At 52.5% G+C, this 27,669-nt stretch overlaps 1 protein-coding gene across 2 annotated transcripts; it reads left to right on the top strand.

Annotated features, from left to right (window-relative positions):
• Window positions 1-27,669, top strand: HS3ST1 (heparan sulfate-glucosamine 3-sulfotransferase 1). Of its 2 annotated transcripts, none has more exons than XM_016128473.2 (2): window positions 1-201; window positions 26,175-27,669. In XM_016128473.2, exon 2 carries the CDS (start codon window positions 26,292-26,294, stop codon window positions 27,228-27,230), a length of 939 nt encoding a protein of 312 aa, XP_015983959.2. In that variant the 5' UTR covers window positions 1-201; window positions 26,175-26,291; the 3' UTR covers window positions 27,231-27,669. The 2 variants fall into 2 exon arrangements, with proteins under 2 accessions (XP_015983959.2, XP_015983958.2); XM_016128472.2 differs by lacking the exon at window positions 1-201 and adding an exon at window positions 22,001-23,169.

Here is a 27,669-nt window from a genome sequence, read left to right as displayed (position 1 = left end):
CCTGCAAAGTCCCCGGCGCGCAGGCAGCCGCGAACCGCCGCCACTGCCGCGTCCCCGGGCGCCCGCGCCGCCTCCCTCCCTCCTGTCCTCGGACGTCCCGGAGCTCGGTCCACCGGCCGGCGGCGCTGGGCGGCGCTGCCCATGGCCCAGCCCGAGAGCCGACTGCGGGCGCCCGACCGGCTGCACCGCGGCGGAGCTCAGGTGAGTGCGGGGCGCGCGGGGCGCGCGGGGCGCGCGGGGCGGGGGCCGCCCGCCCGGGGAGTGGCAGGACGTGCGGCCCTCCCGGCGCCCCGGCCCGGCGTCGCGGACTCGCGGCGAGCGCAGGGCGGCCAGGTGAGCCGGGGCCGGAGCGAGTGCGACGATCCGGGGGGCGAGCGCGCAGAGACCGGCTTTCTCCCATCCGCACCTCCTGCCTCGGCCCCTCGGCTCCGCAAGTCCCGAGGGACTGCTTTCGGGGGGCGTCGGGGCTGTTGGGTGCTTTTTCATTGTTTATTTTTTTGCCGGCAGCTAGGCGGGTTTCTGACTCTTAGTGGGTTGGGTTTTCCCCCCTTAGCAGAGTCCGGGGTTCGCTCCCGGCTGCCGCTTCTCCCGGGGACCGCGCGCGGCCGCGGGAGCGCAGCGCTCGGCGGAGCCCGGGTACCACCTGGGCTGCGGACGGGGGCGCGGATGCGGTCAGCAAAAAGTCGGTGGGCCGGGGAGCAGCCAGCGCGGGGGCCCTCGGGCTGGTTCGCTCTGCGTTCGGCTGCCGCCAAGAGATGGGGCGCCTCCCGTGGGGCGGAGGTGATGCTCGGGAGGGGAGAGAGCGAGGCGACAGGCCGGGCGGTAAGTGGCCTCTTTCTCCTAATGCCAGTTATACACGGTCCCGATTTTAACTGTTACTTTTCCCCTTTTTTTCTCCGCTACCTCGGTTTCTATTTCGAGCACCATGGGTGGTGGCCGGGGACGAGGGTGAGGGGAGGCGGGGCGCCAACCCTCTGTGGGATTCCGTAGCCCCCAGCTCCGAACGAGGGGTCCCCTTAAGAAGCCCGATGTCTCCAGGTGCGCTGCCCGCGGCCGGCGGCAGACCGCGCGCTGCTGCGGCTCCCCCTTCCGGCCCCACCTGCGCCGGCTTCGAGAGCCCTGGACGCGGGGGAGAAGCGGCGGGATCCGCAGCCGGGGCGCCGGGCGCGGGGCGCGGGGTGCTCGGCCCCGCGGTCGTTGCGGGCTCCGTGCGTCTCGCACCGCACGGACTCCGCTGGGCGAGCGTCCGCTCCTCCTCGCACACCCAGGCCCCTCTCTCGGGAGCGGGGCGACATCTTTCCTCCTCCGCACCCCACTTTGCAGGACCAGTCGTATCTTCGCCCAGCCTTGCGTGAGTCTTGCTCCTCCCCCCGCGTTACCCGCCGGCTATTTTTATCCACAACTTGTAAAAGGAGGCTTTGGGGGGGGGGGGGAATTCTGGGGAACCGAGGCCAAATCCACAGTCTCTGCGCTCCGCTGGCTCCCAAAAGCGGTCCCCTGCTAGCAGGGAGCAGCCGCTAGGAGCAGCCAAGGGATGCGGCAGGAATCCGGTGCGCCCGCACCTCTCTTCACGCGGCCAGAGAGAGACCTCGAAACCCCGGTACCGCCGGCTCGGCTGCGCCACCCGCCGCTCGCTCAGGGAGCCGGGCCGGGGACGAGTCCCCGGCGCCAGGGCGCCGGTGCGCGGCCCGCTGCAGCCGGTTCGCACGCGGGAGCCTTTGGGTCCCACTCGTGCGTTCTCGCCTTGCGGCCCGATCTCACCTTAGTTTGTTGACACGCAATTACCAACTTCCACTCGAGGGTTAATTTCAGGAATTCCATCTTTTAAAAAAGAGAGGGAGATAACCCAACTTTTGCCTCCCTGCGTTTGTAAAGCCCGTGCTTCGGCGTGGGGAATTTTGATGTTGCTTTCTGCTTTCTCCGCAACAATTGGAAGCAATTACAATAAGCCTGAGCTAGTGGAATTCCAGGCGGCTGAACGCTTCGGCTGCAAATCCCCGTTGTTGCTCTTTGTATTTCCAGCGCTTAGACGTTTCCTCTCACTGGATCGCGGACATAACGTATTGAAATGGACCGCGGTGTTACATAAGGTTTTCTCCAGCGCTAGGCAGAGAAAGATCCGCTTCAAAAGGAGCCTTTCTGGGCCCAGGCAGTGGGGTCCCCCTAGCTCTTTCTGCCAAGTTTGACCAGGACGACAACTTCGTGACTAAGCACTCTTGGGGCTAAGCAGCTAATTACGACAGCAGCATCCGTGGAGGGTCCCTCAGCGAGGCTTCTTGAGCGGTTTTCTCAGGGCTGTGGATCCAGGCCCAAGGTGCCTGGTATGCAATGCATTGTAGCTTTAAGATGGGAGTTTTTTTTTTTTTTTTTTTTCTCTCTCCTTTCTTTTCTTTTTTACTTGGGAAACGGGTAAGAAAGTGATACCTCAAAACCACAAGCAAGAGCAAGGAAAACCCAGGGCCCTTGGTGCTGCTGGTGGTGTGCCTAGTTTGAAGCCTCAAGTGCTACAGTCTAAACCAGCGCTTTGCACAGAACAGTGTAGACGTCCAGAAGGCTTGAACTTGCACTCCACATACAGCTGGGGCTTGTGCTTTTATTATCGGAAGAAGAAATTCTCTTACTGGAAAAGTCCCCAGAGCTCTCTGAAAGGGAAAAACAATGTGGAAGCTTCTTCCGAATTAAAATTTGATGGTGACCTGAAATGGGCCAGGAAGATGGACCGGCCGGAGTCAGATTGCTTCATCCGCGCCCACTGCCTTTCCCGGTCCATGGCGTCTACCCACAGTGGCACTTACCAGTCACTAAGTGCCACTAAGTACTAAGTCATGTTCTCCCCATTGAGGCTAGAGTTCGGAGGGAGGGACAGCAAAGTGTATCGGTGTCCTGATGGAACCGAGCTCAGGGCTTAGACACCAGGTTCCCAGGCGTGCTTTCTAAGCCATGGTCCCTGCCTGACATGCAGTCGTGCAGGAGTAAAGAGTTACAAAGAGTTACAACTTTCTAGCCACTGTGTGGGAAATGCAGTAACTTCTAGCTCCTGTGCAAAGCTATAATTTTCCAGCTGATATTGGAAAAGATCTGGGTTGTTCCCCCATCACTTTGGTGTAAGTATCTTCCTTCAATCTCCAGTAATGACTCAGTGCTTTCCCGTTTGGCTGTCCTTTTCTGGGGTGGGGCGGGGGGTGGGGTGGAGGGTGAGGGAGCTAGCTGGATTTGGAGGCAGCTTCTTTCCCCAGCACCCTTGCCAAATGATCCCCCCGTAGTCCCCCCCCCCCCCAGCCGCGTATTCTTCCTCTGCGAAATAGAAAGATTAGTGTGAGAAGGTGTGGGTAAATTTTGGCAATTCTAAAACACTGATAAAAATATACAGGGTTACTTAATTTGCCTTGTTTTCTGCACATTTTATTTTGTTTGTTTTCTCGTTCATTGTAATTGTGGTTTGTGTGTGTCTGTGAATTACACAGACTGAACAATAAATGAGGGAGAGGGTTTTAAATAACGAGTCAGTATGTTCCTGTGATCACGTGACCTGAAATCCACCAGCACCAGACCCACTGCTCCTCAGAACCGCTCCTTTCTTGTTTTGGGGATGAGCATTACTTTTCTAAAGGTTTTGTTGTTGTTGTTGTTGTTGTTGTTAGTTTAATGCATTTCATATGTCTTAGGGCAATATATTTTGGGAGGAGGCATCCTGCTATCGATTAATCATAACAGAAGGAAAGTTGCAGATGAGTGTGTCGCTTGGGGAAAAGGGATACACGATTAGTTTCAGAAGATGACCTGGGTCTCTCCTATCTAAATTTGTCGTTAGCAGAAAGCACTGGCTCTCTCTTGCATTTTTGCTGTTGTTCAGAATTTGTCCTCGGAAGATACTAAAGTGCCTGGCACTGAATAGATGTTTAATGAGTATTTTTGAAATAGTGAATGAATGATTGAACTGAATCCTCACAGCGACCGTGCACAGGCAGATGGCATCCTTTCTATTTGAAAGATTTGGAATCTGCAGATCAGGAAAGTTAATTAATTTTATGAAGGTACAAAGGATTGCTGTTGGGAGTTCAGGTCTGTCTGTCCTCATTCCAGTCCGCCGTGCGGGCTTGCCCTCCCCCTGCTCCCACCATGGACCTAGAGTGCTCCTAATCCAAGTGGCTGAGTTTTGCATTTTGGAAGGTGCCCAGCAACCTTATTCGTGAGGGACAATCCTCCTCTCCTGGAGGGACTTTTAGGTTGGGGGTGGGAGGAGCTCTTTCTCCTTGTCCACCTCTCCAGGCCCTGAATGAGGGCTCAGTTGATGATCCTCCCCGAGACCTGGAATCTCAAAGGACTAGCTAAAGGACACAGGATCAGTTGAGTGTTTGTTGACCACAGTGGGCCATGATTCAAGGGGCATGTGCAGCAGCATGGATGCCCGAGCAAGTCCCAAGGGTGCCGTTCCTGTGCCATGATGCTGATGGGTCCTCTGGTGCAAGGGTTCCCTGCCGTCCTTCCCATCTCCCAAGCCTGGCCTTTCAGCTTCTCACCAACTCCTGGAGGGAACCCATCATCTCCAAGTAAATCTCCTTTCTCCTGAGTTAGCCTGAGCTGGAACCAGCCGACGCACAGCCTCTCACGATCCATCCGTAGTCCTTCCTCCTGCACGGAGCAGTCTCAGCTTCCTCTATCTGCAGGGAATTAAGCTCATGGCTTTTTCAGGCCGTTAGGATAATACTAACTGCGCCATCATTTGTCAATAGTTACGTGGAATCATGAGAATTCTAGGGAAAGACCAAAAAAAAAAAGAATCCATTATTCTTCTAAGGAATAGCCTGAACATCACGGAAACAGACCACAGTGCGCATCTTTATTTTTATTTTTTTCCCCTCCGGGTTGCATGCTTTTTGGTTGCTTTCCAGCAGGGGGCGCAAACGCGAATGCCTTCAGCGGCCAGGCGAGGTACAGCTGGGAAACAGACCTGGGGCCTGGGCCTGGGTTAGGGGCGTGCTGCACCTCAGACCCAGCCCAGGGGCGGTGGGACTTCGGGCCCAGCCCTGCCAGACCTGCCTTTTCCTTTTTTTCTTTTTCAAAATATACTGTAAGTTCACCCTTTCATATAGAACCTACTGACTTTTAAGTGCCGGAAGCTAATTCGATATCATTAAAGAATGCCACGTGAGCCAAACAAAACACTTCTGGAGGCGGGCCTCATCTCTGCCCCACGGGCCTCCAGTGTGTGATCTCTGGTTTCTGGGACAGAAAATAACTTGGCTGCAACGTGACACTCAGTAAAATCAGTCTCCCCGAGCATCCAGGTAAGGGGAGATCTGAAACGCAGTGTAGACAGTGTTCCAGTGAGTTAACCCTCACGTGGATGGAATGTTTGCGGGGTTCCTCTTCCTGGTCCTAGTAAACAGTCCATGATGATCAAGTGTATTCCTCTAACGCCTGTCTGTGAGTTCCAAACGTGTCCCAAGAGATGTTCTGCTCACTGGCGACACAGGACGGAACCCGGCAGCTGGAAATCGTGCCCTTGAGCTTATTTCCTGGTCGAGGAGGCAGACGACAGTGAGACAGATACGTCAAATCTCTCCAAAGTTAGATGGTGACATGTCGAGGATGACCATACATTCGAGGAAGGTCATGGGTTAACGGCAGGGCGTTGGGGTGAAATATTGCTCAGGTAGCCAGCGATCTCGAGGTTTGGTCTCTGACTCGGTGTCACCAAAGTCACGTTTCATTGCCTGACCTAGAAGATTGCGTGTGGGAGTTTGGTTTGGTTAGATTCTGGCGGTCGCTCTCGTGAGTAAACCCCCCGATAACAGACTACAGTCTTAATTTTAATGACGTCGACGCCGGAGCACATTTATTGAGTTTCTACCATGGGCCAGGCACTGAATTTGTGCTAGAATGCATTTAACGCACAAAACCGGTGGAGGGCCGGGCCTCGAGGAAATGACAGACCAGCATGGAAGACCCGAACAGGCGATTACGGAAGAGCAGATGGCTAACGTGAGTGGGGGGGGGGGGGGTGTGTGAGTTATCGAGATTTGATGCCCAGAGCTCTGACGCTCAGCATCTTTTTCATCAAGTGTCTGACATGTGCCAGCAACAGTTTAAGTCTGTGCCGTTCGACCCACCTGAAGCCTGGAACCCCCGTCATCAGCGAAGGTCTTTGGACGCTTTAATTTCTTTACCCGGAAAAGACATTTATTTGGTACCATTACGAAATTTCACATCGCATCACAGAAACGAAGTCTTTTAAAAGCATATTCTGTGTGTGAAATGTTCCCGTGCCTTGCGAGTCTGATGCGCCCTGTCTCACATCTGCCCGGGCTTTGTTATTGCGTCTCGTTGTCAGGGTAGTCACGCAGGAGATTAGAAGATAGTCCTCGTTCTCCACGAGCTGACAGTCTAGCGTGGCAGTCAGACAGATTCGCAAGCTTTAACACACCAGGGGCAAAGGCATGGCGTTGGGGCCTCTGCCCTGTGCCCCTCATGAGGCAGGCCTTTCCTGCTCTCCAGTCGCCCACTGATTTCTTCCATCGCGTGGTTTGGTGGCATCATGTTTACCTGGAGTCCTCCCGTTGCTTCGTTGGCTCCCTGACTCGCCACCTCTCACACCCCCATCAGAGTCTGTGCCCTGCGAAAGCAGGCATCTGGTGGTGGATGTTTGTCTCCCTGCAGTTTCTGGAACACTATGTCTGGTTCCAAGGAATCGCTCAGAAAACAAACAAGAGGCCGTGTTTCTGCCTGGGGGAATTAGAGACGACTTCATGGGGGAAGAAATATTTAAGGAAAGAGAGAAGCACGGAGAGAAAAGCCCAGGAAGGATGATCAAACACAGTCAGAAGTCGGGGAGCCCCCCCCCCTCCCCAGCCCTCGCCAGGACCTCACTTGTCCATTTCAGGGATTCCCAGGGCGGTCGGCCCAGGCACATAAACGGCAAACCGCCTGCTAAGCAGATTCTGGCCCTGCTGAGACGCTGCTCAGAAAAGAATGAAACCAATTAAAGAAGAACGGGAAAAGCATTTTTTAAAGCATGAAAATGACAGCCAATTCCTTTAACGTGGTGCAGTAACATGCACTGTGTCCTTTTAACTGCTGCGCCCGGGCCCTCACGGGTGGTGGGGGCTCTCGGCATCTTCATTTCATGTGTAAGGAAACTGGGGTCTGGAAGCGAAGCAACTTTCCGAGACCCTCAGAACGAGGGTGCGGAGCCCCCATCCAGGAGGGCGCCGATTCCCTCACCCACAGGGAGCAGAGGCCTCAAGGTGCAGACTTGCTGGACCCCCCGGAGGACAGAGCGACCCACATGTTCTACAAGCACAGACGTTTCCTGAGATGGGAACCATTTCCACCCATCTCTTTTTATTCGGCAAGGACTTCCATTCCAGCACTTTCGGGGACGCGTTTCGCGTCTCGGTTAAGTGCCCCCTCGAATTCATTAATTCACTCCTACACGGCGGCACAGGAGGTGGCTCCGTGTAAGTGCGCTCGGTCTCCAGCTTCAGAGAGTCGGTCAGGGTCCTCTCTGAGCAGTGAGAAGGCAGCTGGAGGAAGGTGACTGCAGATCCAGCTGACGTGAAGAGGCAAGCTTGCACGTTACTAAAATTATATCTTAAACCAGATTCCCCCCACCCCCGGCCCCCACGTCCTGGGTGGGAAGGAGGGAGAAGGTGTCAATTAGATTTTCGAGTTATTCCTGTGGGGGAAAGAGTGTGGCTTTTGAAGTCGCTTCTGTTTGAGCTTCTGATCTCCTGTTCATTGCTGGTATCATCCTGAGGAATAGACAGTTTTTCTGCGCCTCCATTTTTTTTTTTCCAAATTCTAATGAGGATTAAAGGAAATTGCCATTATAAAATGCCTAGGATGATGCTCAAAAAAACTTATCTTCTTCTTGTGTGGCATTGCCAGATTTACCCAATAAAAATGCAGGACAGCCGGTTCCATCTGAATTTCAGATAAACAGCAGAGACTATTTTAATATAGGTATATCCTGGATTCTAAATATTAAGCAGTCTTTTGTTTTTCTGAAATTCAAATTGAACCAGAAGTCCTATATTTTTATTAAACATCCCTTTAATTGCGGTGACAGTGCTGAGCCATTGCTTTGGTAAAAGTTCTAGAACCCTAGGAAGTTAGAGAGGAGAGAGTCCAGTAATCATGGAGGCAACAAGACTCGGTCAGGCTATGGTCCAATGAGGAAAGGAGGTGTTGCTAAGTAACACATCGAACCAAGACAAGCGTATCTGTTGGCTAACAGAAGCCAAAGAACTGTGGACCAAACTGCATCCCTGAGTGCAGTTCCCACGGGCCAGTTACTCGCCTACATCATGAAAGCAGACACAGATCACTCCCAACAGCCTTGGGGAAGAAGGTGTTTGCAACCCGCAAGGCCATCAGGGTGGGAGTTCGGCCCCCTAACGCAGCATGGGATTCAACACAAATGTTGCCCCCAGCTTGGCTAGACTGGGAAAGACGAGGCTCACGCAAGGGCCCCACTGAGTACTCTGAAGAGGTACCTTGTGCTGTGAGAACTCGTCCCTACTCCAAAGCTAATAAAACAGAGAGCCTCTCAGAGTCCCTCCACCCAAGGAGATGACGTCAGGTTACAAACGGAGTCCGAGACCACCCCCAAGACTGCTGGAGTGTGCCCTTCGGAGGATGGCTGTGAAAATGTCATGTTTCCATTTCAGGTAATAACCTGGAGAGGAACTAAATTAACAAGACTTTGGTTGTGTGTGAACTTTCCAAAACAGAGTTCCGTGCTTGCTTCAGCCGTGAGCTATGGCTCATGCCGAAATAATCAGTTCGTTGCATGTAATGTTGCTACCTTCTCACTTAGCCTGAGCTGCTTCCGACCAGCGGGTATATGTGGAACATGGACCAGAAAGAAGGGGGAACTGCCGGATGGTTAGCACACAGGCTTAACCAGCCAGGGATCTGCTTACAGTCCACTTGGCTAATTCTCAGCCGCGCAGCAGGAACTGAGTTGCTTCTCAGCTCTGAGCCTCAGTTCCCACATCGGCGAAATGGGCGTAACTAAAATGACAGCAGAGGATCGCTTCGTGCACATTAAACCCGAGCAGGTATGTCGCGCCTTTATACAGTACCCGGCTCAGAGGCAGCGCTGGAAAATAAAAATTTTAAAGAGATGCTATTAATAATACGACAGAAGATTACGAACTCAAAGTCATGTCACAGAGACCAAGGACTGAATCTCATGCATCCTATTCATGAGAAAGCATCTGAGTCCTTTGCCTTTGTTTCTTAGGTCTTATTCTGTATGATTGAAGCACGCCTTATGATTTCATTTTCGGGGCCAACGGATTAGAAGCAGCAACGTGGAAAAGGTACGGAAGGAGCTGTTAGGGGGAGACGCAGAGCACAGAGAGCGAAGGCAGCGGGGAGAAGGAGAGAGAAAAGAAGACGGGGCAGGGAAACTTAAAAGCGGACACCGGGATTCGAAGAGCGTGGATGTGCAGTGATGTTTTCTAGCGGGGCATCGCCCGGAGTCCTGATTAAACCTTCCGGTGCAGTCATGTCTGTAAATGCCACTCCTCTCCCTGTGCCAAGGACCCCAACTTAGCCCGTGACCTTGAAGGAAGGACGCGAAGACTGTAATGGTGAAAACCTGGAAAGAATATGGAATGTGATAGAAAGTGTTCTTCGATGGCACAAAGCCACAGATAGAACTGAAGACAAGGGAACGGAGTACCGTCTTGTGGGGGGACCGGCCACGGTGCCCCCGCTACCTGTGCTTCCGGGGGGGGAGGGGTGTTGTTTCGCTTGGTTTGGTTCAAATGTCCACTTATTGATCATCAGGTCTTGCTACAAAGAGTTTCAGGGCGCCACCAACTCTTCCCTGTGAAATGCTGACCTCCCTTCTGATCTCTAAGCCCCATCTTCACGCACCCCACAGGAACTGACCACTTCCGGGACGAGGGGTCCACCGAGGCTGGAGCATCCCTGGGGGCAGGGCAGTTTGGAGCTCCTGATGACTCAAAAGCAAGGAAGTGGCCCCCGCTCCGTAAGGGACTGTATTATTTACGGTGCTTGACACTGGGGGGGTGATTTCGTTTTTCCAAACCTGGGCTTATGTGGCGAGAATCACATTTTATGATGGACGTCAAACACCCATTTGAGAGCCTGGTACCCAGCAAGTGTCTCTAACGTGACACGTAGCAGTCATCACTAGCTTTTTTCTCTGATAAACCTGATTTCGTTTGAGAAGCAGGTTAAGAATATCATTAAGGATCCAGCCATGTGTCACCTTCCTGTCCCCCTGCCCATCCGGCCAATCGCCACCCAGGCGGTGGGAGGGTCATGATGTCCCTCCCATGTCTCCCTGCTCTAACATAGGAAGAGAGCAAGGTTGGGGGTCTCTCTCTCTTTTTGTTTTTAATGCAGGAAGGAGATCTTTCTCAAAAGCCTGTGGCAGCTTCCGCTGTAGACCCCATTAGCCAAACACCTGGTCACTTGCCCACAGGCCAAAATTACAGAAGAGGAAACGGAGGCACGGGAGCATATGAGACAGCGGAAGAAGACGATCGATCGAATACGGTCACCCCGAACTGATCCCCCTGGCCTTCGGGGGGCTGTTTATCCTCATGGTCATGCGTTGCAACCGAGGATCGACCGATTGGCCCAGCTTCGTAAGGTCTCTTTCATTCCTGGTCCCAGACTTGTCGCTTCATCGGCACATGTCTTTTGGAAAGGCAGTAATCCTTCAAAACCTCATGCATTCTTTACGCTTTTTAATTGTGTGTTTCATTCACTTGTGAGTTTAATGTTTACTTCAGTAGACTAAATTACAGGAGGCTGGAGACGTAGTCTCGAGCACCCAAACCCGTATCAAACCTGAACCCATGCCTGGCCAGTGGTCAGCACCCTAGACATAATTATTGGATGAAAAAACGAAGGACCCCAGTGTCTCCTTCGTCCTAGAGCCGTCAGGATTAGATGGGGCGATGCGCACAGGGCGTTTAACGCGCGTGGCCATGCGCAAAGCGGGCTCTCCTTCCGCTGTTTCGTTTTTCACGGTAGACGTGGAGATGAAACTCAAGGCCCGCAGCCCGCAGCCACGGCCTCACCGTCCAGCGCCGCCACCCCCTGCATCCCCTGTTCTGGGCACGCGCCTCATATCCTGGCCTCGGACCACCGCCCATGGCCCCTCAGACAAATCAGGCACGTGGGCCTTTCAGCCCCTGTGCGCCCCGAGCCCTCCGCCTCGAACCCCCACCGCGCCGCCTTCTCATCGGGCGCAGAATGTGTGGCGCTTCCAGCGCCGATCGCGGGTGCTCTCCGAGTCGCCTCCCCCCGTGTCCCGGGATAAATGAGTGTGCGCGCACGGCCGCCCCGCGGCTCCCTCTCTCCCTCGCACGGACCAGGGTCGCACGATCCTTCCCACGCGAGGGTCAGCGTGGCCCGTGGCTTGCTGGGGAAGTGGAAGTCTGTCCCTGCATCCTCAAGAGCTGCTCCGGCCCTCGTGCGTTCTCTCTCCCTCTCTGGCCCGGTGACCCGCGGTACTCAGGACAGCAGGTGTGCTGCGGTTCTGGGCGCGTGAGGGGCGAGAGTGAGCAGGGCCCTGCCAGCAGGCTGCGTGGGACAGGCAGCGCGGGGAGGAGGCCGCGAGACGCGCGCGTTTATCTCAGCGTGGCCAGCGTGGCCGGAGTGACTCTCTGCTGCTTCCAGTTGTCCTGGAGTGCTCCTTACCTGCCGCGCAGGTGACAGACGTTGTCAGGATTCCTTGCTGGCGTGGCTGTGTCTCTCAGGAAATGACTTCCCCAGGGACAGGGGGACAAACCGCTGCCAAAGCCTCGCCCCGCCCTCGCCCACCGAGGCGCCAGAGCCCAGTCAGCCCAGCGATCACGTGGTGGGAGGGGCGAAGGGCGTCAGGCCAGGAAAGGAGGATGATTTGGTTCAGGCTTCTTGAGCTCAGGTGGGCAGCCGTCCTTTGTCGCAAAGAAGTGAAAGCGGCCTGAGACAGCGTCCTCTGGGTTAAGTCGGTGCCACCTGGCACCGTGTGCTTCCCAGACTCCCCGCAGTCCTGTGCGCCCAGCCTTTCTCCAGCCTTGCTCCAAGGGAGCCTCTGCACTCTGCATTCTCACAAGCGGAGCCTGTGCGGCCTGCTTCTGGTCCCCAGCCGCTGCCCCTTCGCCACCCAAATTCCAGCCCAAGCAGCAGAAGGGCTCTGGTTGGCACCCAGCCATCTGCTGCGATTCTGGTCCCACAGGCCACCGGGTCCTGCTGAGTTAAACGGTCCCCTGTGTTCAGAATTGCCTTCACCTGCTGCCTTTTCTTACTCGAATAATTCTTCGTGGTCCTCTGCTAAGGACGGTACAAAGGCTAATCATCTCTTGATGGTCGTCCTTAAAAACACTAGACTCGAAGCCGCTGTGCGCTTTGCATTCTGGTTTTATTTATTGGTCATCTAGCCCTCTGCATGATTCTCAATACTCAAAAACGTTCTGCTTCCCACGAAGAATGCTTTTCTCTCATTTGTCAACTTTGGGAATGCTGCGGTTCTTATCGCAATTATTTAAGCAGACCGCTTATAAAATCTAAATTATTGCTGTTACTATCCTTTCATTTTTCTCTTCAAGATACTATAATGTTGAACTAATTATTGATCTCCTATGTACCGATGGTCTACCCCGTGTCAGCTGGGCGAGGGTCATTTTGTTTTGTCTTGTTTCTGTGATATTTCACTAATTCTTATAGCCCCTCAGCATGGTAAGGGACCATTTCCTTTCTCCGGATGGAGAAACCGAGGCTCAGAAGGGAAAGTAGCTGTTCCATGGGAGAGTAACTAAGCCAGAATTTAAACCCCAGGAGACCTAAACTCGCTTGCTTTGATCTCCCCACAGCGTTCCACATAGCTCTCTATTTTCCTGTTTTTGTACTCTAGGCCGGACTTCAGTTAAAGGCACTGAATTTGGCTTTTGGCATCACCAGGCCTCTGACTGTTTCCCAGGCGTCTTCTCCACGAAGTACGTCCCCGACTTCCTCTTCTCGGCCCCCTTTCAGTTGCTGCCTTCATTTCATCGAGCTGGAAGCACTCGTTTCCACATGATCTTCCCCTTCTGCCATGGGTTCCCGGGGGGTGCGGGGCGGGGGAGGGCTGGGAGGGGCCCCGACTCAAGGGAACTGCCTTTCCTAATAGAAGCTGTATCATTTCCTGTCATCAAAAAGACACCAGCGGTGTAGAAATGCAATATATGTCGCTACCTTTAATCCATAAAATGTTAGGCTGATGTCAGCACAGGTGAGAAACTTTATGGCTTATGGTTTTCACCGTAGTGGTTTTGTTCGGGATTTTGGATAATAGTATGTTGCCATGGCAGATCAGTATGTTGCTTAATTCTCTGAACCCTTCGCATTTCACAAATAAGAGGGCAGGTGATGTAGAATGTAGGGCACAATCGTTCTCCTATGTAAAGGAGGCTTAGAGCATTTCTGCTTCTTGGCCAAGGTCACCCAGAAGTCAGGGCAGGACTCAGGACTAGACCCCAGCTCCTCACTCCCAACGCAGCCGCCTGCTCACACTCGTGTGTTTGCACGCCCCAGCAAAGAAGGCTTCGTGGAAATGCATTTTTGCATGCCTGAAATGATCCATGTTAGCAATGCTGGTTACCTGAATATGACGTGGATCAGCTGCACCAATGGAAGATGAAGATCCAACAGTGACAATGATGACATTTGGTGGCAGTTTTTTCTATGCCAGGCCCTCTTCTTAGCACTTCACATAGTAATATCTCCTTTAATTCTCGTACAATCCTACGAACTTTGAGCTGTTGCCATCCCTACATTTCGGGCGATAAAATGAAACACACAGAGGTCACGTGACTTGCTTTCGTCCATCCAGAGGGAGTAAGGGATGGAGCCAGGACTCAAATCTATGCTCTCCAGCACTGGCCTCCCCATCTGAGTTCTTAGAGTTTATCTTGGTGATTCCTGAGTGCATCCCCCCGATGCCTGCGTGTTTCAGATCCTTTAAGTAATAATAAATTGTATTCTAAAAGTATAAAATATAAGTCATTTGGCATGAGCATTCTGAAAGAACAAATGGTCAGGCTGTCGATGATTTAACATATAGCAGTATATGTAATCTGAAGATACTGAAAGTATAACGAGAGTTAACGAGAGGTCACAGAGAAGTTTGTGTCAAGGGAAGGATCTAGGTGTTGTTATTCTGGACAGATTAAGTGATATTTAACGGTTTCAAGATCACTGGGTAACAAAGCAGGCATTCCCCGTTTACAGCACATTCATTATAGATAAGTTAGATCTGGAATCAGAGGGCAAGGAAATACGAATTCATTTTGTAGAACCTAGAGCCAAAGAATAAAGGAAATTTCAACTTAGTGTTTTTAAAGTTGTTCAAGTAAGGGACCAAGGAAAGCAGTCACGGGCATGTGTGTGTGGGGTAGGGGGACAAGCTTTGCTTTGTGGCTCTATCCAGTGCTATCACGTGGACAGCAACAGTTTAATTCAGAAAAGGAAAGAAGGTGGGCAATATAAAATCAGAACCAGCTACGGCGCTGCGCTTTGATGGCTTCCACGCCCATTTCCGGTCAGCTCCTTGCAGGCGGGAACCTGTCAGTCATCGCTAGCCCGCCTCCCCCCCCCCCACCCGTGTGGTTCACGTGACATGACGATGCTAAGCGCTCACTTAAATATCCGTTGTTAAATGATCAGGTTAAACCTCGGACATGCAGATCCAAAAGGAATGACAAAAATGAGCTCCTGGGCCCAACCAGAGCAGAGGTTTCCATGGTTTTCCATGAACTTGCCTGAACTTGGAGCCCGTGCGTGGCATTGCTGGAGTTCCCGCTCAGGACTTCATGTTCGTCCCACGCCGCGGGGACTTCCCACTCTTTTCTTTTTCTTTCTTTTTTTTTATTTTCTCTTCACCTAGCTCCTCTCACTCTCCCCCTTTGGCAATTATCAGCTTTTTCTCTGTATCCATAGGGGTCTGTTTCTGTTTGGTTTAGTTTATTCATTTGTTTTGTTTTGTTTTGTTTTTTTAGATCCCACGCAGATAGTATTTGCCTTTCTCCATCCGACTTATTTCAGTTACCACAATACCCTCTAGTTTCATCCACAGTGTTGCAAATGGCAGTATTTTGTTCTTTTTCATGGCTGAGTAATATTCCATTGTATATATGTAGCACATGTTTACCCATTCATCTATTGATGGATGCTTAGGTTGTTTACATATCTTGGCTATTGTAAATAATGCTGTAGTGAACATAGGGGTGCATATGCCTTTTCAAAGTACTGTTTTGGTTTTCTTCAGATAAATACTCGAAAGTGGTATTTCGGTGTTGCGTGGCAGCTCCATTTTAAAATTTTTGAGGAGCCTCCATACTGTTCCGCATAGTGGCTGCACCAATTTGCAATCCCACTAAGAGCGTGTGAGGGTTCCCTGCCGGGCACGTCCTCCCCGACACGTGTCGTTTGCTGATTTTTTGATGACAGCCATTCTGACGGTCTGCCGTGTGTCTAAATCTCACGTCGTAGCCCTGCTGGCTCGTGCAAACTCATACCTGCCACTGTCCCCCATCGACTGGACCTGCAGTGCCGCTCCCAGCACAGGCCGAGTCCCTGTGTCCTACCAGCACACATGCCTCTGTGGGACTTCCTGCCAAGAAGACCCCAAGTCTCCCTCTAGATGTGCCCGCCAATCAATGGCCTTTTCCAGAGACTCGCACCCGCTCCGCCCCTCTGTTAGCTCAGCCTCTGTCCTCCGGGCCCCTGTACAGCTGCATCTGTGCTCACACCAAGGCTGGCGGTAGGGTCCCTGCCACATGCGTCTTCTGCTTTACCACGTGTTGTGAGGACTACTGGGTCGCTTTGCTATCCCCAGAGACTCGGAACAGTCTTAGAAGCATCGCAGGTGTCTTGTGAAAGTCTGAGCGATCACCTGTGGGCAAAGTAGAGACCTCAGTCTTTGCAGACTTGCCCTCCCATATATATTTTTTTTACTCCAGTTCACCTTATGTGGCAATTAATATCTATTTATTATATTCATAAAGCCAGGAGTTTTCACTTAAATGTTCCTGGTTGCATCCAGAAAAGACAAAGACCAGAACACACCGGTCTCTCATCTCCAGCGACATCCGTGGAGTGGGCAGCAGCCGGCGCTTTAGACAGACTCCATACACGGCCACGGGCTGCAGGCCCCACTGGCAAACCAACTTCATGGGTTGATGCCACCGGGCTGAATCCGGGAAACAGGGATGTGCTCCCCGTGGAAAGATTTACACAACAGAAGCAGTCCCGGGCAAGCCCTTTCTTTTTTTGCTGGTGCTTCTGAAGGCTGTGAATTAGCCCGCTCAGGCAGCTGTAGCAAAATGCCATCGACTGGGTGGCTGAAACAACAACAAACGTTAACTTCTCAGAACGTTGGAGTCTGGGAAGTTCGAGATCAAGATGCCAGCAGATGCAGTTCCTGCCGGGAGCTCTCTGCTGGCTTACACATGGTTATCATCTCCTTGCATGCCCCGTGGCACAGTGAGGTCTTGTCTCTCTTCTTTGTCTTATGAGGACACTAATCCCAGAGTGGGGGGCCCACCCCCATGACCTCCTCTAACCCTGCTTCCTTCCCAAAGGCCCCACCTCCAAAAGCAAGTCACCCTAGCCTTTAGGGCTTCAACACGTGGAGTTAGGGGATTGCAAACGGTCCATGCTAACTGGCTTGAGAATGGAGACGAGTCTCCTCCTTTGCTCATCCAGGGGAGAATTTATCTTAGTTTGTCCATATTTATTTTGAGCTGCAAACTCTCTAAAGTTTTCTGCCCGACACAGAAGCAGCACGGACTTCATGGGGTTGGGTCCAGTGGGATGGGCATCAGGAGACCTTGCTTTCCCATTCGGCTCAGCAGCCCCTGCATGCTTGACCTTGGGGTTCCCATTCTCCGTCTACCTCAGTTTCCTCTTCTGCAGGGGTCAGGACAAGGCAAGATGATGGTGCACGGCAACTTTGGTCTCTGATGCCCCCTGTGTGTTTCCTGGCCTTGCCTGGGGGATGCATGGGCTTCGTGGGCCACCGTCCACCCCACCAGGAGGCCCCAGAGTCCTATGGCACCCGTGGGGCCGGGGGCAGTCGGGTCACACTGGCAGCAGGGACGGAAGCCACACACGCTGGGGTGCCCCGAGGAGGCAGCTCTCGCCTTCTGTCTCCCCACCCAGCCCCCTGTTCCACTGGTGGCACCGAGTAATGAGAGGCCCATCCACCCTCCCATCACAGAGCTCGGCCACACACCGCCTGCGCTGGGCGGCTCCGCTGCTGCTGACGGCTTTATTTCGGTCACCTCCGCCCCCTGTGCACAGCAGCACGGACTAAACGTGCCGAGGACACGTGGTCCCCCCACCATTCCCCCCCCTTCCCTGGGACCGCACACGCCTGGCTGCGGTGCGAGCATCCACGCAGGGCCGCACAGGAGGGACCCACTGCGTGCCCCTCCGCGGTCGGAGAGCCGGGGTCCTTTATCCGCGCCGCTGTCCTTTCTTCCTGGTTGAGCTACTGCAGTACTTTGGATCGTGACCAAATGCGTTTGACTAATTAGCATTCCTGGATCCCATTTAGCACACACGGCCTTTTTAATTTTATTTATTTATTTGTTTGTTTATTTTAGAACTTAAATAGCTCTCCGATTTGAGGGCTTGCCATAGGCCAGGCATGGTGGTTCCCTCAGCATCCGGGTAGTCTGTCGTGTTGGATCCTCGGGGTTGGTGCGTGGGGCCAGCGCTTTCCATCTAAGGCCCGTTCCAGGGTTGTCTGGAGGACCGTAAGGTGCAGAGCCGACTTCAGCCCAGGTGCTTGGCCTCTGAATCCTCCGTGACTTCTAGCATCTTCCTTCCATTCCCTTCTGCAGATAATACCACCTCTGTGGCCAAACCAATCCCTCCCTGTTTTGTCTACAACAGTTGTTTTCATCCTGGGATTAAAAATGAACTGCCCCCAAACAGTAAGAATCAAAAACCCAAAGAACAGGCTCAAGGCCGAGGCAATCACAGTCCGGATTCCAAGGGCACAGACATTCCAGGCTCTTGGGGTCAAGGGCTGAGGGTGGCCAGCGCCTTCCCTGGGAGCTTATTAGAAACGTAGACAGGCAGGCCTCTCCTAGGCCTCTGGGATCAGAATCTGCATTTCAATGTCGGTCCCCAGGAGACTGGTGTGTGGCCTGAGTTTGGAAAGCAACGGGCCGGGCCGTTGTAATAGGGCAGCCAGAGTTCTGGAAGGGAAGATTCGTCACCTCCCACCTGCAGCTCCTCATCTAGACCCTTCCGTGGAATCCCTCTCGTAATCCGGAGAAGAACGTCCTGTGGGTTCACGTCACACGACCTGTGGGACGGACTGCGTTTCCCCTCCTCATCGTGTCTTGGAGCACTCGGAGGCTCACAAACGACATTGTGATTTGTTTCTTCTGGTCCCCAGTCCCTGCTCCCGTCACCACACCATGCTGCCCTCCCTGGTTTGCCCAGGTACCACCTTCTTCAAACCTGGGGCGTTAAGTTCATTAACCAGTTAACCCCTTGTAAGTATGGAACCTCTCCACCTGTCAGTGGGTTCAAGGAAGCATAGAAGGCTGCAGGAAAAAAACATTCAAAGAGTCCTTTATTCTAAGGGGAAAACGGGGCCAATTACATCTCCTTGTGTCAGACAGTACATGTGGCCCAGGGAAACTGACATTTCGTGGACTGACCTTGATTCCTTTCTGCTCTGAACCCTTTCCCACCCCCTTCTAACCCACGGCGATTACCATAAGGAAATCCAAACGAAAGCGAATGTCAACATTTGTTGAAGAGTGTCATGGGTAGGCAATTTCAAGAAAAATAAATATTTATGCAAGTCTGGAGATATCACTCCCTTTTCGTAGACTGACAGGCTCGCGCTAAATCTGTTTCCTCTTCCCTGGTTTCCAAGATGACCTGCCGGGGAGAAATCCGACGCCACTGAGAAGCGGTCTTAAGTAGCTGCGCCAAGATGAAAGGGAAGACATCTTCGAGTCCTAAAGATGAACAGATGATCTTCTACTGTTGATTTCTCAGAAGTCCGGTTGGATACAGAAATGACAGTTGTGTTGTTCAAACCGTCTTTACGCAGCTTTCAGGACACTCTAGAAAATCAAATCACTCAACACCCTGGGCAGCCGGGAGAGAAGCAGGTCTTGCGCCGCAATGGAGTGGCCCTCACGCTTCCCACCAGCTCACACTCTCGTGTGAGCCCGCCCTCTGCCTGGAGAGTACCCCCTGCCCCATGGGGACACGTCACCCATCAAAGGGGACGCACAGCACACTTTAGAGATCACCTGCAGAATTTTGGTCTTCACACTTCCTGGATCTATGACCTTGAGAAGGTCATCCAACCCAAATAGCAGGCTTCCATATTTGTCATGGGGAGAAAGGCAGGCCATTGTCATTTGTCGAATGGCTACTGGTTGCCAGGCACTGCACTGCGTATCTGGATGGATACACAGTGGTGTGGGTCGTCTTATTTCACTGTGATGGCAGCCATAGGAAGCAGGGTTCAGCCCATGTTTCAGAATGACGCATGAAGTCCCAGACGGGTAAGAAGCTTATCCGCGGTCAGCTAGCTAAGAGTTCTGCCCTGGACCCGTGCAATTACAAAAGCTTCTTCGCATTTCCACTACTGCATGTTACCTTTTCATTTCTCTCCTTCTCTCTCTCTCTCTCTCTCTCACTCTCTCTCTCTCCATACACACACACACACACACACACACACACACACACACACACATATATAGATGTGTGTTTGTGTATACCTCTTCATATTATACAAGTATCAGAGGGGATAATTTATACACACGCGCCCACTGCCTGGCACACCACGCTCATTCTGTTAGCCTCTTCCCTTCCAACCCTTTTGTTAAATCCCATCGAGGACTCGTGTTCTGATCATCCCTGTTCTCCTAGAAGAGATTCTTGCCTGCGCCAGGAATGTTGCTCTCTTGCGCTAAAGGGCTGGGAAGGTATTCGGCAGGCAGATCACAGGAACCTCTGTGCCCGATGCACTAAATTTCTCTCCTGTGAAATACCGTCGTTATTTTATCCGCGAGTCTGCTCCAGTGGAGGGATTGGGAGAATAGATTGTCATTAATTACATCTGAAATCTAGGTCATGATGTGAATCATGCAATAAGAAGACTTACGGAGAAAATTAAAATATTTTCGAAGGGTTATTTCACTGCTTCCCCTCCTTTTTTAATTAAAATATTTTCTAGACTCTTGGGTGACCTCGTCCTATTACCGTTAGGAATTTCGAGCCTCCCTTTCAACATCTGGTTTCTGCTTACCTCTCCAGGGATGAAAAACTTACTACTTTTTGCGATGGACTTTTTTGTAGATAGATCAACTGTGGAGCTTCTCTTCCTATCGAATTTAGAGTCTCTCTTAGTTCCTTCAGCCATTTGCCTGACTCCCAACTACACTGGACACGTCCGTTCAGCCGGCGGGATCTCTAGAGCCTACTTCGTACCCTAAATCATGCCAGGCCCGGGGTGGGTGCAGCACAGAGAGACAGGATGCTGACAGGGAGACTCTGAGATGACATCGTCAGGTGGAGAGGCAGATGGTAAACAAGCAAATATAATTTTGAATAGTGTATGAGGACTGTGACAGACAGTGATTGAAAGAGAGGGTGGGCTCCTGCTGCAGAGTAAACTGGTGTTCGAAAGAAAATCTGAATGACGTGAAAGAGCCTACAAAGCCAGGGCCCAGGAGAGAGGGAGGGAGGAGGGACCCCCGAGGCCCAGAGTGGGCGGAGCCTGGTGTGTCCAAAGGAGCAGAAAGGCCAGTGAGGCTGGGCCATGGTTCCAAGGAGCCCACTCAGGCTGGAGGGGTGGGCAGGCCCCATTCCAGAAAAGGAGTTTGAATTTAATTCCCAGTGCAAAGGGGCCTCCGCCCAGAAAACCTCATGGCCTGTCCCTTGTGTTCCCCAGGCCTGGCTCACAGTCACCATCTTCCCGGGGGGACCTGAGAAGCCTCATTTGGCTGCCGGGGAAGAAGATGCTGGTCTTTTGAGTCCTCAGAACTCAGGGCTTGTTTATCCCTCACTACGGAACAAAGAGAACAGCCTCCCCGCTCAAGCGAGGAAACGGAGAGGGGCTGGATCTGTCTTCGGGGCCTCTGAACCCAACCGCAAAGGGAAGGAGAGGGTTCGCTTGGCTCATCTGAGCAAGTCGAGGGCCTTCCCGGGCATCCTGGCCCTCACTGGAGAATCAGAGCCCGGCACGAAGGTGCGGCGGGGCAGAGGCTCACAGCGAGCAGTCCGGTAGTTAGTGCCACCCTGACCGGCATTGTCGAGATGGGAAGGGGAACACCGAGCTTTGCCCCCCCAGACCACGTTTGAATCCTAGTCCTGCCTGGAACTTTCTCAGACAAAGTACTTGATTTCTCTTAAGCCTCGCTTTCTTGTAATGACATCCGTTCCCGTGAGGACTGGCAGGGAGCACCCCCAGGGCCCCGCGTGCAAAGCCGCCGGCCTAGCCTCTGCTCCGTAGCAAGCAAATGCCGCAGATGGCGGCTGCCGGCATTGCTTTTGGCGAGAACGTGGCCTGGGCTCCCGGAGCTGCCGCGCTCTCTGTCCGTGCCCTTGCCAGCTCAGGGCTCCAGACGGCCAGAAGGTTCCGTGTGTTCACTTCCGGGGGGGGGGGGGGGGAAGAATCGTGGATTTGTCTTTGCACTGCCTCCAAGTTCAGACTCGCCCCCCGGGCCCCTTTCCTGTTCAGAAAGGTCCTGATCTGTGTGTGTGTGTGTGTGTGTGGGGGGGGTGGTCTTGCTTGTAAGGGCGCAGTTCCCACGCTCCAAGGGCGCCAGGTTAAGGACTGAGCCTTGCTCGGTGCTCCATAGCTCTGTACTGTCCTCCTCGGTTCTCACCGTCACACGTGGCCTTGAGATGTACTGTGAGGGTGCATGCCGGAGTTTGAAGACTTTACCAAAAAATGCAAAACATCTCTTTAATCGTATGTGGTGATTTACCTGTTGGCATGATAACTTTTTTTCTTTTTTATGTGGCTCCTGGAAAATTTCAAAGTGCATATGTGCATCATTTTAACATTTATAATAAAGTACGGTGATAATAATAACACATGTTTGTCATAGGGCATGATTTGACTAAGTGCCAGAGACATATAAAGAAAAGAAATAGTTACCACCACCTTTGGGAGAAGGCACTGGTACTTAACTTGGGGAGCATCCCTCGATTGCCTGGGAAGGTGTGAGTTTTTCTGAGAACGTAGTAAAACTGTGTGTTACACGTGTTTCTACGATGCATCCGCTGCCCGGGTGCCGCGTGGAAGGCGCTTCGGCAGCGTGGAGTGGAGCAAGCAGGGAATTCGTCTCATGGCTTAGCTGGAATGTCAGCGGTGTGGCATAGATACTCATGTGATAAGAGAAAAGAGGGCGTGCGCGGCGCGGCGCGGCTCGTGTCGCATTTCTGCTCATCGATCCACGTTACGTCATTTCGGTCTCAAAGTATCCATCTGAGGTGGGTGGGATTATCACCGTTTTTTGGAAGATGAAACTGGGGCCGGGAGAGATGATGTCACTTTGACTGAAGCTAAAACCAGGGACGGGGTTCTCGATGCCGCGGCCTGCGTCATTTCCTTTGACTCTTCTGCTGAATGGAACAAATGAATGAGGCAGACCCGTTGTTGTAGGTACACTGTGCGTCAGCTGATTCTGGAGCTGGCGGCCAGGGGTTGTCACGGCCACTAGATTTGGGTGGGGTCTTTCTTCTTCTTTTTAAATTTATTATTATTATTATTATTATTATTATTTATGCCTACAGCATCTAGTCTTCCTAGGTGGTCTCCCATCCAAGTACTAACCAGGCCCGTCCCTGCTTTGCTTCGGAGATCAGACCTTAGGCTTGTTCAGGGTGGCATGGCCGTAGACCATGGACCGTGGCTCCACTGGGGCGCAAACCCAGGGTCTTCTGCGTGTTAAGCAGACGTGCTCGCCGCTACACTATGGAACCACGTCCACGGGCCTTTCTTCTTCAGGAGACCGACAACATTGCCCTTAGTTTATGTCAAGACCGCAGGCAGCCAGACAGCAGCGCCAGCAGACAGAACACAGAGAAGGGCTCGGGAGCCCAGGTCTTCGCGTGGGTTCTCCGCGTGACCTTGGGCATCTCGAGGCCTCCTCACCTGTAAGACGGAAGGTGGGGACTCGATGGCTCTCTTTCGCTTTGATGTTCTAACCCCATCGTCAGATCAACGTGACCCAGATGCCCCGGCTTACAGATTCACCCGAGCTTTGCTTTTCTGAGAGTGTTATTGAGAAGCCCAGAAATGCTGGGTGTGCCCTCGGGGAATGCAAATTATCAATCACCACAGGAAGAAGCCGGCTCTCAGAGGCCATTGTGTGCGCGTGACATATGTATACCTAAATATATGTATACGTGCATGTGTATACATATAGGACTTAGCTAAAGTTTCCTCATCTGTAAATGGTAATAAGTTTCATACATGCACGTGCTATACATATAGCCCTGTCTTTATATATGTAGCTCGTGTCTCTCTGTCCCTCTTTCTCTTTAAATATATGTATATATAGCATGTGTGTGTATGAGACTTTAGCTAAGCTTTTTTTTTCCCCCATATACCTCAAATATTTTTGGAATGTAGCAGACTTAGAGTAAGTAAATACATTTTTAGAAAGTTTTAAAGTAGAAGTGAGGAGCTTTTAAACTGCTAACTGCCCAGTTTATTTTTTTAATTTTTTGGAAAGGACAAATTATATTTAGTTTCTCCTCCCTGCTGACTGCTGGTAATTCCCCTTTAGGAAAAAGATCTCAGATGAGCACTGTGCTCAGCAGGAGGCCTCAGAATAGAGTGGGACGAATAGTCAGATAACGTGGCCTCCAAATCTGGCTTCTGACTGTCACTCGGCTGTGGAAGGATTGGGACCTACAGTTGTTTTCTTGAGTCTGAATACAGAGCTATAAGGTGGGACAGCCGTGCCCACCACGAAGGAAGTAGGATATAGTGTAGAGTAGCTGGTCTCTCCCTCAGTTCACTCACCTGCACACACGCGTGCACACACACACACACACACACACATACGTACAGACCCTACAAGCATACATGTGTACATGCACAGACACACACACACACGTGTAAAAGGTCCATTTGGTCCACTCACATGGTCAATTGGGAAATTTGCCTGAAACATACTGAAATGTTCAATTGACTGAAGCAAATGGCCCATTAAATCGAGCTCATCCAATCAGGAGAACCGAACTTGAACACACCTTGTTTGGCCAGTGCTCCTTAAACATTTTCTTCTTTTTTTTTTTCCCCTAAACAACGGTGTCAACCGATCTTGCAAGTCCCCTCTCCAGCATCCTGCAATTCTCTGAAGGTTTCTAGCTATTGAATTGCTTGTTCTTTAAGGTACATTTTCCTATCATTGATACCCGAGGGAAGCCCATCTGTGAGGGAGGTTCGATCATACAAATAGAAGCCCGGTTGTGGTCTTCTTTCTATCCATTCCGGACAAATGAATTTTAAACCTGGTATTAAAAAGATGGCGGGCCTTCTCAATGGAGAACATTTTTATTGGCTCCGTAAATCCCACAGTCCCCAAGCCTGGCCTGTGTCTAACCCATCACCAACTGTGTTTAGATACAGATTCCTTGAAGACAGATTCCAATCTCCTCCTCTGGGAGGGGATCAAGCACAGATTGTTGTCTGTCAGCTCCCTGAAAATGTGGACCGTGACCCATCCGTCTTTGGGACCCCCGTGCCACCTTGGCCAGCAATGCCCGTGCCCTTGAGGGACGTTAATGCCTAAATATAATAACTCTCAGATGGGTAAAGAGGAGAGAAAGCAAAAAGGAGGCAGCTTTTGTAAAGAGAGCCCTGAGTTGAGGGTTTTGAATTTAGGCTCCAGCTTTTGCCATGGACTGATTTTTCTCATGTCCTTGGGCGAGACTTTCATCTGTGACTGTCCTGCCTCCCTACCTTACACCGTGGCGCTGTGGCGGCAGTCAGCTGAGCAGAGTGCAAGACCACTTTACAAACAGTAGGCTTTGCACGCACAAAACCTTTTTGTTCTCTCTGGTAACCTCCGCTGTTTATCCCTCTAGCCACACTTCAAACACACCCTCTCCTGTGAAGCCATCCCGATTGTTTCAGGTGCAATCAATGAACATATCGCCTCTCGGCGCCCCGCCTGAACGACAACCGGAACACGTCTCGTGCCGGTGGCTGTAGTCGGGTCACGTCCGTTAACCTTTCCCAAATTTGGGCTGCAATACAAAACACCCCAACCCCCGAGGGCCGAAAACCACGCCGACGCACCCTCACTGCTGAGCTGGGATGGCCGTGCGCACGCGGTGGACCCGTGGGGTGTCTCTACCGCAAACCGTCACTCGTCTTCCGCCCCCGGGACCAGAGGCGGGTCAGGGCACGTGCTTTTCCTGGCGATGGCGAAAGCGCGGGAGGGCAAGGAGAAACCCACGAGGCCTCTTAACGCCTAGGCTGGGGGCTGGCGCGTGGACATTTCTGCCCACACGCCATTGTCCAAACCCAAATCCAGTTGTCAGTAAGCGCTCCCCCGCCCCCCCCACCCCCACAATGCAGCCATTGCAGGAACTGGATGCTGTGGGGGGTGAGAACTGGAGCTAAACAGCCAGTCGGCCTTCGTAGAGGTTCGCCTGCCCCTCCGCCTGGGGCTGGCGGGGCGGCAGGTATTTCTGGATCTTCGCTGAGGTCCCAAAGACCTTTGCAACCCTTTCCATTATAGTAGCTTGGTAAACTGTGGCTGCGGGGCCAAATCACTCTGTTTTTGTGCAGAAATCCAAACGTATAAGTTGTTGAAAAAAGAAGACAGTAATACTTAATGATGCACGAAAATTATACAAACGTCAGATTTCTGTGCCCACAAATAAAGTTTCGTTGAGCCACGACCCCATCCATTCCATCATGTAGTGTCTATGGCTGCTTTCCTTTCTAGCAAAACAGCATAGTCGGAGTTGCCATAGAGACTGTATGTCCAGCAAAGCCTAAAACATCACTGTCTGGCCCCGCACAGAAACTTCTATAGCATCAAGAAACTGTGCGAGCCCCAGGGAGGTGTAGGCTTCCCCTCGACTGCAGAGCTCTCGGCTCCACCAAGCCTGTGTGGATTTGAGGTTAATGCTTTCCCCTCTTTGTTTCCTAGTGATCGGTGGCCCGCGACACCCATGCGTCACTGACCAGGAGGCATTTCTGGCCGCAGCGCTTCATGACCCAGCGACGTCTGGCCCAGTGAAGCCACCGTGGTGTCCAGGTGTCCGGCATGGCCGCGCTGCTCCTGGGCGCGGTGCTGCTGGTGGCCCAGCTCCCGCTCGCGCCTTCGCGCCCCTCCCCGCCGGGGGCCGAGCCGGGCCCGCAGGACGGGGAGCGGAGGGCGGCCACCCTCCGAGACGAGGGCGCCAATGGCGCGGCGCCCAACGGCTCCGCGCAGCAGCAGCTGCCCCAGACCATCATCATCGGCGTGCGCAAGGGTGGCACGCGCGCACTGCTGGAGATGCTCAGCCTGCACCCTGACGTGGCGGCCGCCGAGAACGAGGTGCACTTCTTCGACTGGGAGGAGCACTACAGCCAAGGCCTGGGCTGGTACCTCCGCCAGATGCCCGCGTCCGCCCCGCACCAGCTCACGGTGGAGAAGACCCCCGCGTACTTCACGTCGCCCAAAGTGCCTGAGCGGGTGCACAGCATGGACCCGGGCATCCGGCTGCTGCTCATCCTGCGGGACCCGTCGGAGCGCGTGCTGTCCGACTACACGCAGGTGCTCTACAACCACCGGCAGAAGCGCAAGCCCTACCCGCCCATCGAGCGGCTGCTGCTGCGCGACGGCCGCCTGGACGCGGACTACAAGGCGCTCAACCGCAGCCTCTACCACGTGCACCTGCGCCGCTGGCTGCGCTACTTCCCGCTGCGCCGCATCCACGTGGTGGACGGCGACCGCCTCATCAGGGACCCCTTCCCCGAGATCCAGAAGGTCGAGAGGTTCCTGAGGCTGTCGCCGCAGATCAACGCCTCGAACTTCTACTTTAACAAGACCAAGGGCTTTTACTGCCTGCGGGACGGCGGCAGGGACCGCTGCTTACACGAGTCCAAAGGCCGGGCGCACCCCCAGGTCGACCCCAAACTGCTCAGCAAACTGCACGAATACTTTCACGAGCCAAATAAGAAATTCTTCGAGCTGGTCGGCAGAACCTTTGACTGGCACTGATTTGCAATAAGCTAGGCTCGGGACCTCTACTGTAAGTTCTGGCGTACATCGGGGAGGGGGAAGAATTTTAAAAGGGCATTTAAGCTATAATTTATTTGTAAAATCCATAAATTACTTCTGTACAGTATTAGATTCACAATTGCCATATATACTAGTTATATTTTTCTACTTGTTAAATTGAGGGCATTTTGTATTGTTTTTCATGGTTGTTAACATGGTGTAATATGTCTCTATATGAAGGAGCTAAAAGATTTCGCTGCAAAAAAAAAAAAAAGAGAGAGAGAGAGAAAAAACTCTGGACACGCTATCATTTTTGAATATAATTAACTCGCCCCTGACTCAGAATAGCTGTCTGCGTTGCACTCATCAGAGAATCCATATTCCTTTGTTACTTAAAAAAGAAAAAAAAGAAAAAAAAGTTTTTCATGGCTCTTGTTTT

The sequence above is a fragment of the Rousettus aegyptiacus genome, unplaced genomic scaffold (genome assembly GCF_014176215.1).
Source record: "Rousettus aegyptiacus isolate mRouAeg1 unplaced genomic scaffold, mRouAeg1.p scaffold_m13_p_10, whole genome shotgun sequence".
NCBI lineage: Eukaryota > Metazoa > Chordata > Mammalia > Chiroptera > Pteropodidae > Rousettus > Rousettus aegyptiacus.
The sequence above is the reverse complement of the archived record's forward strand: the minus strand, read 5'-3'. Positions and strand labels throughout refer to the sequence as shown.

Bases quoted from the DNA above. Each gene is read 5' to 3' on its own strand.
- HS3ST1 (XM_016128473.2), top strand. From the start codon at position 26,292: ATGGCCGCGCTGCTCCTGGGCGCGGTGCTGCTGGTGGCCCAGCTCCCG.